The sequence below is a fragment of the Podarcis liolepis genome, assembly GCF_965112155.1.
Source record: "Podarcis liolepis genome assembly, chromosome: 2".
NCBI classification, from domain to species: Eukaryota; Metazoa; Chordata; class Lepidosauria; order Squamata; family Lacertidae; genus Podarcis; species Podarcis liolepis.
The window spans coordinates 38,906,571-38,923,317 of NC_139555.1; the positions used below are offsets into that span (position 1 = coordinate 38,906,571).

General features: G+C 43.0%; 2 protein-coding genes across 7 annotated transcripts in view; both read left to right on the forward strand.

The window, feature by feature from the left end:
- Positions 1-16,747, forward strand: part of TBCD (tubulin folding cofactor D) — a 163,121-nt gene that overhangs the window by 18,956 nt on the left and 127,418 nt on the right. The window contains exons 1-2 of one of the 5 annotated variants that reach the window (XM_083487442.1): positions 13,877-13,983; positions 14,982-15,198. In XM_083487442.1, the coding sequence (XP_083343568.1) occupies positions 15,006-15,198 (193 nt within the window). In that variant the 5' untranslated portion in view covers positions 13,877-13,983; positions 14,982-15,005. Of the gene's footprint in view, positions 1-13,876; positions 14,075-14,981; positions 15,199-16,747 lie in introns of those variants that run through there. The other 4 variants (XM_083487440.1, XM_083487438.1, XM_083487439.1 and 1 more) reach the window with 4 other exon arrangements.
- Positions 5,228-12,680, forward strand: FN3K (fructosamine 3 kinase). 2 transcript variants are annotated; one of them, XM_083487693.1, is made up of 6 exons: positions 5,228-5,632; positions 6,504-6,655; positions 7,492-7,583; positions 8,305-8,387; positions 8,809-8,931; positions 10,193-12,680. In XM_083487693.1, the coding sequence occupies exons 1-6, from the start codon at positions 5,492-5,494 to the stop codon at positions 10,529-10,531; spliced, it is 930 nt and encodes a 309-aa protein (XP_083343819.1). In that variant the 5' UTR covers positions 5,228-5,491; the 3' UTR covers positions 10,532-12,680. The 2 variants fall into 2 exon arrangements, with proteins under 2 accessions (XP_083343819.1, XP_083343820.1); XM_083487694.1 differs by having other exon boundaries at positions 5,451-5,598.

Here is a 16,747-nt window from a genome sequence, read left to right on the forward strand (position 1 = left end):
CCTTGATCTAGATGCTATGCTCCTATTGATGCAGCCCAGAATTGCATTGGCTTTTTTAGCTGCCGCGTCACACTGTTGGCTCATGTCAAGTTTGTGGTCAACCAAGACTCCTAGATCCTTTTCACATGTACTGCTCTCAAGCCAGGTGTCACCCATCTTGTATTTGTGCCTCTCATTTTTTTTGCCCAAGTGCAATACTTTACATTTCTCCCTGTTAAAATTCATCTTGTTTGCTTTTGCCCAGTTCTCTAATCTGTCAAGGTCGTTTTGAAGTGTGATCCTGTCCTCTGGGGTGTTAGCCACCCCTCCCAGCTTGGTGTCATCTGCAAATTTGATCAGGATGCCCTTGAGTCCATCATCCAAGTCGTTGATAAAGATGTTGAATAAGACCGGGCCCAAGACAGAACCCTGTGGCACCCCACTAGTCACTCTTCTCCAGGATGAAGAGGAACCATTGATGAGCACCCTTTGGGTTCGGTCAGTCAGCCAGTTACAAATCCACTGAGTGGTAGCATAGTCAAGACCGCATTTTACCAGCTTCTTTACAAGAATATCATGGGGCACCTTGTCAAATGCCTTGCTGAAATCAAGGTAGGCTACATCCACTGCGTTCCCTTCATCTACCAGGCTTGTAATTCTGTCAAAAAACGAGATCAGGTTAGTCTGACATGACTTATTTTTCAGAAATCCATGCTGACTGTTGGTGATCACAGCATTCCTTTCTAGGTGCTCACAGACTGTTTGCTTAATGATCTGCTCCAGAATCTTCCCTGGTATTGATGTCAGACTGACTGGGCGGTAATTATTTGGGTCCTCTCTTTTCCCCTTTTTGAAAATAGGGACAACATTTGCCCTCCTCCAGTCTGCCGGGACTTCGCCTGTTCTCCAGGAATTCTGGAGATTTAATAATGGTGTTTTAATAATTAATAATTTAATAATTGTGTCCTCATGACATGACACAGGTAATTACTACAAGAGAATATGGTGGAGAGAGAAGGGAGTTCAGTGCATGGCTGCCATTCCATTAGCAGACATACACTGAGAATCACTTCAGTCTAGCTAGGTCTCTTACCATGCAGGTTAGACAACTCTAATGTGCCCAACACAGGGATGCATTTGAAAAGTGTCCAGTTGGTGCAAAATGCTAGATCGAAGTTGGGAGTACATCTACGCTATACCAAATTAATTGGCTTCTGATCTCTTTTAAGGCCCAATTCAAAGTGCTGACCTTTAGAGACCTACATAGTTAAGGACCTGTATACCTAAAAGCCGTTGAACTTGCCTGCTTATTTTGTTCTCCACATTCCACTACCAAGTGAAGTGGTGAGTACGTGGGACAGGGGCTTCTCAGTGGTGGCGCCTTAGCTGTTGAACTCTCTGATGTGGAAGATTCAGCTGGTTCCCTTTCTTGCGCCTCAAGGATCTAGCTGAAAACATGTTATTGACATGTAATTTACTGAAGGCTGCCGTTCTTGCCTTTCGGTATTTCTAGTTATTATTTTATATTAATTGTTGTTCTATGATGATGGTTAGTGCGAGGATGCTATTTTAGGGTGGGAAGATGGGATGGAAATGTAGAAAAAATATTATATAAATTACATGCTGCTAAACTCTCCCTGCGTGACACACACAATCTTGGGGCAAAAGGGTCGTCTACATCCAGGGCCCTCTCAGATGATCTTCTTCAACTGTATTTATTTCTTTGTCCCTTTTCTGCTCTTCCGTGGCTCAATTAGTGCCCTCCAATTCTTGCTCTAGGGATTCTTTCCTCTCTTCATCTGTTCTGACCAGTTCTCTTTCCAAATCATCTAAGTTCATAATAATTTTTGCTGCCCCCTCTGCACCTCCTAATCTTTTCATATTGTTCTGTTTTTCATCTAATCTACTTTTAAATCTGCTCTGCAATAAAACCTTAACCTATAGAGGATATTGGATAAGCATTGTTGTATAGGAGCTTCGGAATTAGCAAACCTATTGCAGTATCAGTGTCATCAGTCGGGTAATGGTGGATGGAGTCACAGGGATAATCAGCATCCCTGTGTATTTTTGGCTTATCTAGAGGGATATTGCTTTTATATCTCTTTCCATGATATACCTGATGCTATCTCTTAAATTCAATTAGTTAACCAAACCAGGCATTACTGTTGTTTACGGTACAGGCAAAACCAGATGTGGCTTGTTTCAGATTTCTCTCTTTAGACCTGGGACAACATCTGGGGAAATGCTTCTGTAATTACTCTCTAAGCTAGAAGTCATTACCTCAGTTGATCTATATGAGCTCACAAGATTAGACATTAAGGGGAAATTAGACCAGAGTTGACCACATCAAACAACAACTGAAAGGTTGAGCATCTGTACATGTTTCTCTCCCCTCTGACCACTGATTGCCTCATGATCCAGTCAGCACAGCAATTTCCAAACAATGTGAGACTACGAACTCAACCATATAGCAGCTATTGAGACCAGGAGCCATCAGCTGTGGAAGGAACACAAAATACAGTTTGGGGAAAGAGATTGGGGACGGACGGACACATAAATGAAATTCGAAGCTGTTATGATCAATCTAACCCAGTATTGAATCCTCTAACATCAGGATCACCAATCTCTTTGGGCAAGTGGGCACATTGGAATTTTGAGGAAAGTGTCACAAAATGGATTCAGTGGGGGCATAAAACTGCTGGTGGTGTAGCATAACACAAAATAGCTGCCACACCTGAAAGAACAAAAAAAAAGAGAAAGGATCACAAAATGGTGTATGTGGTGTGTATGTGAAAACATCTATATCAGCCACTGCTGCGCTCACAGAAATAAGCTCTGTGCACTTCTCCTGAATTCAGAATGGAAGGGACAATGGTGTCCAATTCTGGCTTTCAACTGAATGGAGTTATGTTTAAGAGAGAGTGTTGAATGCAGGACATACTGGGACAGTGGAAGGAATTCATTGTTATACTCTTCTGATTGTTTTGTCAGTGCAAATGAAGCAACCCCCCTTCCCTCCACCAGTGTGCCAGCCTGGGGGTTATCCCAATCCTCCTGAGTCAATTTAAGGGGGCGCAGGGGTACACTCAGAGAGAGGAGGAAGGAAAGCCCCATTACACAAGCAGAAGTCCTTTGTGCAGGGCTTCCACCTATGAGACTCATTAGGTGAATCCCACCTGGTGCCAATAGTAACTGAGCAGGAAAAACAAACAGCGTTCTTTAAATTTAAGGAGACTTTTCCAGATGTCGTCTTAGTAGAGTCTCTCCAAGGTCTTAGGCGAAGCATTTGCCAGCCCTCCTACCTGAGATCCGTTAAGGGTGAAGACAGACGTACAGTACATAATTTTGGTAGTGAGCCTGATGTGGAAGTGCAATTACCTTGCATTTTTAAAAGTCATAGCTATGGTGTTAATTTCAGATTTCTTGGCTGGCACATAGCCCACATAAACTGGACATGTAAATAATCCTGACTCTATGATTCTATATGTCTTCACATTGGGGATGCAGGAACGATTTGTAGCTGTACCAGTTTTCCAGAATCCCTGTTTTGGTCGGCCACTGGAGGGCAGTGAGATGACTGCAAGAAGTGATGCTTCATGCAGGCTTTTTTTTTGGTACAAAGTCTATTGGTGTTGGCAGCGGGAAGACAATACTGTATAGATGGCAGAGTTCCTTTTCTATCCCATTTTCTAACGTTCCAACATATCTCCTAAAATTCTGGCAAGACCGAGAACAGAAACTCGGAAGCAGCTGGGCAGAAAGGAGCAGGCCATATTCTTAATGGCTGAGGTCGGAAGGACTACAGATACAGTGGTACCTCAGGTTAAGTACTTAATTCGTTCTGGAGGTCTGTACTTAACCTGAAACTGTTCTTAACCTGAAGCACCACTTTAGCTAATGAGGCCTCCTGCTGCTGCCGCACCACCGGAGCACGATTTCTGTTCTCATCCTGAAGCAAAGTTCTTAACCTGAAGCACTATTTCTGGGTTAGTGGAGTCTGTAAGCTGAAGCATATGTAACCTGAAGCGTATGTAACCCGAGGTACCACTGTACACTGTATCTGAAGAAGTCTGCATGCACATCAAAGCTCATACCAATACTGTAACAAACTTAGTTGGTCTCTAAGGTGCTACTGGAAGGAAATTTTGTTATTTTGTTTTCACTACGGCAGACCAACACGGCTACCTACCTGTATACAGATACACTATTCCTGTGAACAGCTGTTATTTGTTCCTATGAGAGGAAAGTCCAGCACTGCACTTGGGGGCAATGGTTTAGTTCCACAGTGCCAGACTGCTGACGCAGGCAGAAATTCCACTGAGAGCAACAGCAATTCCTTTCCCATCTGAAGGAATGGGAAATCTGAAGGAAGAGCAACAGCAATTCCTTTCACATCTGAAGGAAGTTTTGGGCTTGTAGGGTGAGGGGGTAGTTATGTTCCTGGTGCCCCCTCCCAAATCAAGTGCTTGGTTTGGGAGAGAAAGCTGCAATGGAGAAGGTTGATTCTTTCTCACTGAGCACAGCTTCTGGTTTGGAAGGGGAGCTGTTTTCCTTACTCCTCATAACCTGGAGGCCATGTTTGCTTGAGGGGAAATGGGGTTGGGGGGCAGCAGAACCGACAATAGATGAAGACTGGAGAAAAGAGGCAGGTAGTTTATGTTGGAGTTCATGGCACAGCAGCAACTAAGATATCATTATCATGCCCCGAGGTATTTGCTCGAGTGTGAACACTCAGCAGCCCACACTCCTTCTTGCATATTCATAACGTGAGCCTGGATAACACGGCTTGCGAATGGTGCTGATAAATGGGGCCAGGCAGCAGAAGAGAGCCATTTTAGGTATGCAGCCAGCCTAACCAGAATAAGCGTTTGGGAAATTATAGATGCAGCAGGAAATGCAAAAGCCGATTTTTGCGTTGTTTACAAAAACAGCTTTGTAATGTCCCAGCCTAATTCTCACTGGGTTTTTTAAAATGTCCTTTTTATCCCATCTCGTTGCTGTAATCCCCATCCGCAGTCTGTAAAATGTGATTCGATGGGTTAAAATTGAGGCGCGCTCCATCTAGTGGTTTGTTTTAAAAATGCTATCTCTCTAGTGCCCATGTGAGCATAAGGGAGGGGGGCGGAGTGCGGGGGGGGGAGAATCAGTCCAAAGGGGCGGGGGGGGGAATCAGGCTGACGAACTACAAATACCAGAAGCTCTCAGGGCAGCGTCGGAAGGCCTCGGAAAGTAGGCCGACCGACCCCGTTAGATAGCAGCAAATTTAACGTTTCTTAATTTGCTTTATTGCATGGTTACCCCTTGTAGACGAGAACAGCATTTTGCAGAATAATATCCCCGAATTTCTCTGCCCGCTTATTCATATTGTGCATCCCCCTCCACCCACCCAGCCGCCCGCCCGGCTTGCTTCGCGTCAGCTCCGCTTGCCTTTTGCCGCAAAGGCTGCTGAGACCCGCATAAGGCTGCAGGCGGAGGGAAGGCGCGCAGCGGCCGCGGCCAGCATTTCAGAGCCATGGAAAAACTGCTGAAATCCGAACTGAAAACCACCGTGCTGAAGGCATTTGGGAGCTCGGGAGGAGGGTGCATAAGCCAAGGGCAGAGCTATGAAACCGACCACGGGCGAGTGTTCGTTAAAATCAACAGCAAGCCTCAGGTTCACGGCGATATCGATAGAGCTCCCTAAATATTAATATATGGCTGCAGTTGGGGATGAGGGGAGGGGGGCGTAACTTGGCAGCAGACGGTGATTGGCTAGTTGAAAGCTCGTCTGTTGGGCGAATTGTGGGGAGAGGTCTGCACTACTGTATTCCTATCTGCGCCACAATCAAACTCGTTCGAAAAGAGTTTCCAACTCTTGACTGCACAGGGGGCGTGATAGGTTTTCCATAGCTGGATCATCGAGTTAATATTTAGAAGATAAATAGCTATGCAGTGATTTTAACGGGTGTGTATGTCTGAAATAAGAATGCAATTGGGGATGCCCCAAACTTCAAAGCACTTGCCCTAAAAGCCCCATTTTTTTGCCTCCAGAAATTTGCAGCCAAATGTTGCAGACATTTAGATGAAATTGTAATCTGCATGCCTGTATGGTGGTGGATACCTGCCTCCTCCTTTAACCAGCCTCAGCTCTTTCCGAGCATTTTTTATGGTGCGAATTTTGACGTGGGAAATCAAGCAGAAGAAACATACGTAGATTCGTTTGTCCAAAGTGAGAAACGCCTACTGTATTGTGCTGGTTTCCCTGTAGCTGTGCAAATGAATGTGCAGATCTATTCAAAGAGAATGTTCAGGTCAACGTTATGCTGATCAACCAAATTAATTCAAACTGCAGCAAATGTTATCTCACTTTGTACACAAGGCTTAATAATTCTCTCATTGGCCTACTTTCCCCATGTACATTTGTATGTGTGTGTGTGTGTATTTTCTTGGGGTAGGACAAGCCACAAATCTAAATAACTGATGCACACACAGTCCTAATGCACAGCTAAATAAGTGTTCTCAGTAACGTTATTCTTTCTGAGCAGGCTAGGACAATGTTTGAGGGTGAAATGGCAAGCTTAATAGCTATTCAGCAAACCAACACTCTGCGGGTTCCCCAGCCCATCAAAGTGATCGATCTTCCAGGAGGTGGAGCAGCATTTGCCATGGAGTACCTAAAAATGAAGAGTCTCGGCAAGTAAGACAGTGCCACGGCTGTCCCCTTGTTAAAATATTGGCCACTTGGATTTATAGTTCTGCTCTGTTGTCTCTCAGTTCTGAAAAGTGTCTGTTTTACTGTCTTTAAATAACATGTCTCTGGAAGTGAATTTAAGGGAATTAACAAGCGCACATCCACATCGCATTATGGGATGCCTTCAGTGAAGTTATGCCAGCGGGGGACTTCTCTCTTCACTTGCTTCAGCAACATGTATGCTGTATCTTGACAATTATATGCATCTGTCAGAAGTCTGAGAATGTCCATACTATGTTATCTGTCTTATATGGAATGTTTTGGCTAGATTGGCCTCCTGAAGTTTACTGGGCCAACTGCTAGCATTCAGACTTCACAGGACTTTAAAAATAATAATCTATAAAATGTTAAAGTTTGATCTTGCTATTTGGTCTTGACTGAAGTGTGGATACAGCTATCCAAAGGCCAGCGATGCACAAGTCATAGCTTCTTAAGGCTTTTCTCCCTCAGAAGTTTGCAGCCCTTCCACTTTGGCAGTTCAGCTCAAAATTAAAAGTAGATGTAGCACCTAAAACAAAATTAATGCCTTTCCCATAAGGTTTTGGCTTTGAGTTACCGGAAGAGTGCCATGCAAAGACATTCCGGGTTCTGTTGTTTAGAGAAAGTGATGCTTTAGCTCAGATTCCTGCATTGCAGGGGGTTGGACTAGGGTGACTCTTGGGGTTCCTTCCAACTCTTTGATTCTATACGTTGGTGTGAAATGTTTGGTTTGTATATAAAATCAAGCTGGTTTTGAAATTTCCTGTTACATAATATTGGGATATGTTTCTTTGTTCTTCTAGATATTCTGCAAAACTGGGAGAGCAAGTAGCAGATCTTCACCTTTACAACCAAAACCTTGGAGAAAAAATAAAGAAAGAAGAAAACACAGTTGGTAGAGTATAGTTTCTATGTACCAACATAACTTTGTATTAGTATTATTACAAAAGAATTGCAGAAGCAGACTTGAAAGAGAAGTTGCTGAATTGCAACTGAAAACTATGGAGGGACCTGGTCTTAATAGAGATACCGGATTCCTGTCTCATTACATATGCTGATCATCTGCATACTATCCCTTGCTTTTTCCTGTAGGACTAATTGCAGTCTTTAACAGTCGTCCACAGGTTTACCATACCCATTGAGTCAATCACCCAGCTCCTACTACCCTCCTGAGAAAAACCCCACCCCACTCTCCCACTATATATAAGGGTCTGGTGACTTCTGTTTCAGTGTATCTGAAGAAGTGTGCATGACCAACATGGCTACCTACCTGAATTTGTAATAGTAGTTCCTACTTTGGTTGGTGACATCCAGAGTAAGTTGGTTGTTGCACTTAAGTGCTTCTTAAGCTGTTGGGGTTTTTTCTGGATGAAAATTGAGGTGTTTGTTAGGTACCACGGTGTTAAGAGCAATTTGAACAGCATGCAGCTAATGATAGTGGTACAAATAATTTGCTGCTTAGTTCGAGTTTAAGGTTTTGTCACGTACTACAATGTCAAAAACACTTTTGCAGATATAATGATGATACAAAAAGTAGCCACTTTCTGCATCAAGAGGGATTGGCTGCTTTTACATTTTGCACCCTTGCTTTGATTAGTTTTGTTGTTGTTGAACAGGGAAAGGTGCAGGCCAGACAGAACCTCATCATGTGGATAAGTTTGGATTCCACATTGTCACCTGCTGTGGCTATATAGCTCAGGTAAGCTCCTCCTTTTATTTCTTAAAAAGAAAGAGAAGTTGGAAGGGACCCTTAAAGACAGCTAGATCAGGGGTTAGCAAACTTTTTCAGCTGGTGACCGGTCCACTGTCCCTCAGACCTTATGGGGGGCCGGATTATATTATTTTTGGGGAAAAGAACGAATTCCTATGCCCCACAAATAACCCAGAGATGCGTTTTAAATAAAAGCACACATTCTGCTTATGTAAAAACACCAGGCAGGCCCCACAAATAACCCATGCATTTTAAATAAAAGGGTACATTCTACTCATGTAAAAACACGCTGATTTCTGGACCGTCTGTGGGCCGAATTTTGAAGGCGATTGGGCCAGATCCAGCCACCAGGCCTTAGTTTGCCTACTCATGATCTAGACCAACCCCCTGGCATATTTTTGCTTTGTAGGTGAATGAATGGCAAAGTGACTGGCCCACTTTCTTCATACGTCACCGTCTCCAAGCCCAAATGGATTTGATTGAAAGAGATTACGGAGACAGAGAAGCAAGGGAATTGTGGTCTCGGTTAAAGGTAGGTGAGAGATGCTAGACTGCCACAATATGAGAGAGAGAGAGAAGGCACTGAGGCTAAGCTGGAACCATGCTTGCATCTCTAACTTGCCACCTCACTCTGACAGAATTTTACTATAGACGTGAGGTTTCCTTCCTATCCAGCCTGCTTTCCTTGAGTCCTCTAGATGACATTGCAAGGGATCATTGACTTAGGAGAGCGAGAAAAATTCTCAGGGATGACTCACACCCCGGCCATCACCTCTTTAATCATCTACCCTCGGGCAGGAGATATAGAAGTATAATCAGCCGTACCAACAGGCTAAAAAATAGCTTCTATTTGTGGGCTGTTAGGCTGTTGAACGGAAAATAGCATAGCAAAATTGACTTGCGAGATGGTATGTTGTTCGATAAGAGATTGAGTGTTGGGGGGGGAGGCTCATTTAATTTCATTGTACACAGGTTGTACAATAACAATAAAGGTATTGTTGTTGTTGTTGTTGTTATTATTATTATTATTATTATTATTATTATTTATTATTATTATTATTATTATTGCTCATTCCATTAGGGAGGCTAACAAAAACACATTGATATTTGCTCCCCATTTTCACTACTGGTGAGAATTCCACGGATTTTCCATTACAAGGTTTTATTTTCTTTCACTGAGCAAGCATAAAGACGCTATGGTGTCTTTGCAATATTTGTTGTATATTTGTATATAAAACAAATATTACAAAGACACCCACGGGCCTTTATGCTTGTTCAATGAAAGCAGAGCATGTTGGAAGCAAATAGGCACTCCTGCAGGACGCAGGAAAACTGATGATCCAGTAGTGGATTCTTGAGAAGGATTTCTTGGCCCAACTCAGGCTCCCTCTCAGCTGCTTCTAATTCAGCTAAAAGCAGAGCTGTTGACCTTCTGATTCTAAATTCTTACGCCACATTTTTCTGCCACTGCCCCTAGCTCTGATCAGTGTCACATTCCAAAGTCAGGTGATATATTCCCAAATCATCAAGAAAAATGTCCCGGTCATTACCTATTAGTCCATCAGGCAAAATCATAGTGATAGGCTAAATCATGTTATTCATAACAGCAAAACTCATAGTATATATATAAAATGTAAAAATGTTGCTAAAAGCAAGTAAAAAGACACAACATTCAGGACTTCATATATATTCTGATTTATATGTTTCGAGGCCTTATATTTTTCTTACTAAGCAATGTTCTACTTCTTTTCTTTAGACAGTTTTAAAGGTTTTTCATTTATGCTTTTTTACAGCCAAAGATTCCGGAGATGTTTTGTGACCTGGAGATAATTCCTGCACTCCTACATGGGGATCTGTGGGCAGGAAATGTAGCTGAAGATGACTCTGGTCCAATTCTTTTTGACCCTGCTTGTTTCTACGGTCATTCAGAATTTGAACTTGCCATTTCTATGATGTTTGGTGGCTTTAGCAGTTCTTTCTTCTCTGCTTACCACAGCAAAATCCCCAAAGCTCCAGGCTTTGAAAAGCGCAACAAACTTTACCAGCTATTTAACTATATTAACCACTGGAACCATTTTGGGACAGGATACCGAGGCCCCACTCTTAATGTTATGCGAAAGCTTTTAAAGTAACCCTCAAACATGGTCATCCTGAGTAAGTGATCTCCTGTTTGATGTTAGAACAACATCAGCTACAATGTTTTAAAGAGGATGGGAAGTCACCTGAAAGTTACAAAAGGCAAGAGCTAAGGTGACATTTGTACACATTTAATTCCTCACAAAACGCTTGCAGTGGTTTGGTATTTTTTGCATTCTCTTAATTGTCAACCAGCATATTAATGACCACTTTGATAAGGTAGGAAAACTGTGTGCTGTTTGTTGTTCTAGGGAGTGAACTCTGTAGCAAAGTGTACAAACGGGATAAATGAGAGTTCCAGAATAGTAGATTTCAAAAACAGTATTTGCAAAAATGCAGCGGAGAAGATGCAGTCTCTGTGCCAGTGGTTGTGATGTTATTCTCCTTCCTCTCCTCCCTCCTGCATTCCTTACTCTGCTCAGGAGGGTCCCACAGCTTTATTTTGTGGGGATACAGGGGCAGAAGGGCGGGGGAGGGGAGAATGATGGAGTCATTCCGTTTGCACAAATGGAAGACTGTTGGGCAAGTGGGATGTCACAACTGGATATCAACAAAGACTGCAAACCTGAGAGCCCATGTAAACATGTACACCAGCTTGTGTGGATGTAATGACTCCCTTGCTCAAACAGTTTAAAATAAACAACAACAACAACAACAACAACAACAACAATAATAATAATAATTTATACCCCGCCCATCTGGCAGGGCCACCCCAGCCACTCTGGGTGGCTTGCAACAGGATATTAAAAACACAATAAAACATCAAACATTAAAAACTTCCCTAAAGAGGGCTGCCTTCAGATGTTTTCTAAAAGTCAGGTAGTTGTTTATTTCCTTGACATCTGGTGAGTGTTCCACAGGGCGGGGGCCACTACCAAGAAGGCCCTCGGTACATTCGTGATTAAAATAGACAACAAAACAAATAATTAAACAGAAAACAGTTAAAATTTCAATTTTAATTCAAGGGAATCCTTGCCTAAACAGGTGTGCTTTCAGGAACCAGCAGATTGCCAACACTGATTTATAGGCAAGCCAAAGCTTCAGTAGTAGGACCCCTGTATCCCAGCCAATAAAGCACTGCAGCTGTAGTCCTAGTACTATCACACTAATTTCTTTTTCCTTTTTAAAAACCAGTTTAATACGGATAAGGCTGCAGGTTGACAACAGTGATGGGGAACCTACTGTGGCTTTCCAGAGGTGCTGAACTACAGCTTCCATCATCCTTGATCACTAGCTGTGCTGGCTGGGTCTAATGGGAACTGGAATCCAGTATCACCAAACACAGTGGGAGTTACTGCTGAATTAAAAAATGGGATTGATTGCATTACACAGATATACTCATAAATGTTAAAAGGATTGGGACAATAAATTGCATTCTTTACAGACAACTGCAAGTGACTGAAACATGTTAGAAGTATTTCAAAGTGTGCTTATTTTGTTTTAGTGTTAGGGTTGTCTGTCCTGGTTATTGTACATAATGAAATAATAAAGTAAGTGAGTACAGGCATACCTCAGAGATATTGCTGGTTCGGTTCCAGCCCACCACAATAAAGCGAAAATTGCAATAAAGTGAGTCACTTTTTTGTTTGTTTCCCAGTGCATATAAAAGTTACCTTTTCACTATAGTGTTGTCTATTGACCCAGCCCCCAGCCCCCCCCATGGCTGCATGGGTGGGAGGGGAGAAACCTGGCTCTAGTCCTAGCCAGCTCCATTATCGTGGCCAGAAGAGGGTTGGTGGCAGCAGGGGGCTTCCTTTCTCATCTTTGTAAAGAGCAATACTGTATCTGCGAAGTGCAATAAAGTGAGGTATGCCTGTACTGAAATAAATATTAGGTATTCTTGTTTGGCATGCTTTACATGCTTTACCCATGTTGTGCATTTTCATAGCACAGGACATGTAGCATTTAGAATTTTAAAGTATTTTTTTCAATTTTGTGATAGTGTGAGAATCATCATTCTGGGTTAAATGGAATGTTTGAGCAATCCTCATTTATTATAGGAAAGTGGAAATTAAACCTGTCAAGTGATCAAAGGCTTAGCAAGCTCACTTTTTAAGTATACAGAATTTGAATGAAAATTGCTGTGCTACACTTACTATTTATGTAATATGCAATCCAAATAAAATGTTGTCATTGCACACAGAATTTGTAACTATAATTGCCATCAGCAAATAAGTGAGAGTGGGTTCAACATAGTTGTGAGACTGGAAAAATAATTATGAGCATGTATCCCCTCACCATTGATAATTGCAGACTGCAACCAAACCATCCTTTCTCTAGCCATGAAGCTCACTTTATGGGTGATCTCAAGCCAATCAACATATCTATATCTCAGGGTTGTTCTGTAGATGAAAAGTGGTGTGGGAAGAGAATGGTGCATATTGTCCTGAGTTTCTTGGAGGATAAGCAGGATAAAAAACATGGAAATAGTCTCAAATCTGTTTACAGATAAGCATAGGGACCTGTGGGACACCTGATGGCAGTATGGTTTACATTAGTTAAGCACTGTAAAGATCTGAAAGGAGCTACAATTGAGTACCACAAAATGTGATTCTTAGCATTGGTAATGATGCAAACGACCCGGTTCCTTAGAGAACAAGTAAATAGATATTTTTGGCCAGACATGGCATGATTTTATTGGTTTTGGAAAAAAGGACGTAACAGACACACACCAATGCAGGGATTTTTATTACTGAAACAGTCACACCTGTCCAAACACTGATTTCTTTTTCCCACCTGCTAACCTCAAGAAATTGGACTTTCACGATGCATTGTGATTTCGATGGATTGGAAGACTGAGGTCATTTTCAGATCTGTGGTACATGATAATGACTGGCAGTTTGTTTGTTTTCCTTTTTCACCGTTGTTTTTGCTGCAAAAGTTATGCAATCAACAACAACAAATGGCAATGTCATTCTACTGCAGGGTCTTCGTTTCCTGAACCCAAACAATTCTTCCAATCTGGCACATTTATATCCTGCACATCTGTTTTAAAAACTCCCAGGGCGGCTCATGCACCTTTTATGCTTTTTATAGACGCCATTATTATTATTATTATTATTATTATTATTATTATTATTATTATTATTATTATTATTATTATTATTTTGCGGTTTATGACCAGCGCTCTAGCATCCAAGGAAACGCCTCCTGCACAGCCCAGGGCAAGCAGCACTTCTTCGCCTTGGCGTTTAAAGAAAGGCTTTCCCGCGATGTATCTCTACCAGAAAAAAACCACACCTACATCCCGTCCCTACCACAGAAAGAAAAAACGCACACAGCCGGGCGCTTTCCTCCTTCCCAGCCCTTTCCTCGCCCCTCCTCCCTCTGCTGCCGGGCTCCTCCCCTTCTCACAGCCCAAGCGCGGACGTCCGCCGAGCACTTCTGTCCCGCGCGAGGAGCCGTACCTGGAGAGGCCTCTTCTGAGCGCAGGCGCCAACGACGAAAGGTAAATCCTGCAAGTGGCGAGCTCTTGTGGGAGAGGCGCTGAGCTTGGCTCGGGGCTTTCCGTGGTTCGCAGGAGCCTGGGCAAGGCGAGGGTAGGGCCAGGGCCAGGGCCTTCAGGGCGAGATAGCGAGCAGCCTTGGGAAACGGAAAGAGGCTTTCTCGCGATGAGGTTGCCCAGGGGGCGTCAGACGCCAGGCCCCGGGGAAGGAGGGCGGTGCGCGGCTCGGCTGCAAATGTTAAAAAACCGCCCTCAGCTTCAGCCTTTCACCTCAATTAAGGCGGAATTCTCATGCTTTTGAGTTCGTGCGAAATGCTTTGCCCCGCCTCAGCCCTGAAAAACGAATGCACAATATTAACTCCCTCTCAGTATGGCAACAAAAGCCCTGGTAATAGGTCGGGGGTTAAAGGGAAGGATTCCAGGTTCAGGGGTGTAGCTTCCCCGCTGGGCTTGAACGCAGGCAGGCCTGGTGTAAGCAGCTTCAATCGCTGTACATTTTTATTTCCAAAGGGACAGTGCATTCCCGAGCAATCCTCATGCCCTGCATACAGCTATGCTGCATCAAGGCCTTATTTATATTTTTAAAAACTGAACTAACCTTTCCATTCCTGTCAGGATAGAAACGTATCCTCTGGAAGCGGATAGGATTTGGAAGAGATGGGAGAAGGGCTCTTGTTAAATTGCGTGTGGAACATGAGATGTATATAGCAAGGGAAGGAAATCCCTATTATACACTGCCCCGTTATTTTTCTATGGGGAAAGAACGGGCACAGGCCAGCACAGATAAATAATTGAGCTTAAGTGTAATTCTCTTATGTGCACTTGGATTGCCACCATCGTGCAAGGCAAATTTGCAGTGTAGTTGTACACAAGTCTACTTGGAAGACTTCCCCATTGAATTCAATGGGTCTTGCTTTCAGGAAGCTCAGTATTAGGGTTGTAACATTAATTGTGAAATTTAACTGTAATGGTAAATGCTGGTTTGCTGTGCCTTTGCCTAGAGAAGAATTTGCCACGAGTTGAAGATGGTTTTAAATGAGATGAACGGAGATGGGCCTGAGCAAGAGGATAGCAGATGCCTGGAGTCTGATGTCATCGCCAAGGGAAACATACTTGAGACCTTTTCAGAGAGTCAGGAAATACAGGAGTTGATTAATTCTCTCAGATCAATGCATGGAGACCTATCATTGAGAGAGACGACACTTGAAAAATTTAAAGGTATGAGCTCTTCCTTTTAGTATGTACAACTGATGATTGGGATTGTTGTCACCAGATCCTACTAAGTGAGGTTAAGCATTTGAATTGTGAATTAAGACAACTCTTGTTCACCTTATCCATTAACTCTATAGGCCTACAATCCTCAACACACTTACTAAAGAGTAAGTTCCACTGGATACAATGGAACTTATTCTGAGTAAAAGATTGATCCAGATTGCCTTGTAGGTAGCCATAGGAAAGCAATAGCAATTTACAATATGCAAACAGTAATGCTTATTTGAAAATTTTCAAGTTTTGATAATAATCTCTTTATTGCTGAAATAAATTGCTGAAGTGGACTGGTTGCTCTCTAAAAATGCCATTGTTACCATTACCTCTGAGCTTTGTTCTAAATAAAACCACAAAGGAAAGTTAGGATACAAGCTTTTGTGATTACAGACATGGTTGCAATAAAACATTTTTGACTGGTCTCGTGGTCTGTTATAGTCATACTTCGGGTTACAGATGCTTCAGGTTGTGTTTTTTTGGGGTTGCGGACCGCCGAAACCCGGGTTACTTCCGGGTTTCGACTGTTGCGCATGCGCAGAAGCGCTAAATCGCACTTTGCGCATTCACAGACAGGCCACTGCGGGTTGCGAATGTGCATCCTTCACGGATCACGTTCGCAACCCGAAAGTCCACTGTATTGCAGATGATTGTCTCCTATAACTCTATAACAGTTGCATTTGGTAGTTCAACATTACTGAATAACAGAACATTTAAATGACTTACTGACCTGCTTCACATGTCACACAGAGCCAAATCATGGCATAGTGCAAATGTGCAAACACTTGGAGAAGAGATCCTAGCCACTTCTCCCACCCAGTTTTGTTGCTGTGCTGACCTGTGCCATGGTTTGGCTTAGCATGTCATTCCAATTCAGACTAGTGGTTTAGCTGTCACCATAGGTTTTATCCAAGAATGAATGCAGGTTCAGATGGCTTAGCTCAACATTGCACAGTAGCAAAGTGGCTGGGTTCTCCTGTCCAGGAGATCACACACTCCTGTGTTCACATTAAACCATGCTGTGATGTGCAAACTAGTCCATTGTGGAAATGCAATAAAAAACAGTGAAGCAATAATATTAGAGCAAAGCGGCCAAATGAGGTTGTTAAATTTCTACAAAAAATGAATATCCTCTAGCACAATAGTGGGGAACTTCCATCCTGTGGGCCTAATTAGTCCTCTGATTTTGGCTTGTGGGCCATATTGGCAAACCACATCCACCTGGTAGTCACTCAGTGTAAAATGATGTCAGGTGCTGTGATCTGTTAAATCCAATTCAAGCACTTAGTTGGAGGTAAGCCTCTGCTGCCACCTTGTACTCTCAAGGAGCAAGCACATAATAGCTCTAGTATTGGAGATAAGCCTGTGCCTGTTCCTGCAGCCTGAATTTAGTGTTGCCTGATGTCAGGTGATTGTCAGGTGGATGGATTCCCCCCTCCCCCAATGTCTCAGAAGTGGCACCTTGGAGAGTGGGCCACTTCTGGATCAGGTCCTCTGACTGAAT

Bases quoted from the DNA above. Each gene is read 5' to 3' on its own strand.
- FN3K (XM_083487693.1), top strand. From the start codon at position 5,492: ATGGAAAAACTGCTGAAATCCGAACTGAAAACCACCGTGCTGAAGGCA. The intron at 8,388-8,808 runs GTAAGCTCCTCC...TTTGCTTTGTAG, and splicing joins GCTGTGGCTATATAGCTCAG to GTGAATGAATGGCAAAGTGA. The intron at 8,932-10,192 runs GTAGGTGAGAGA...GCTTTTTTACAG, and splicing joins AATTGTGGTCTCGGTTAAAG to CCAAAGATTCCGGAGATGTT.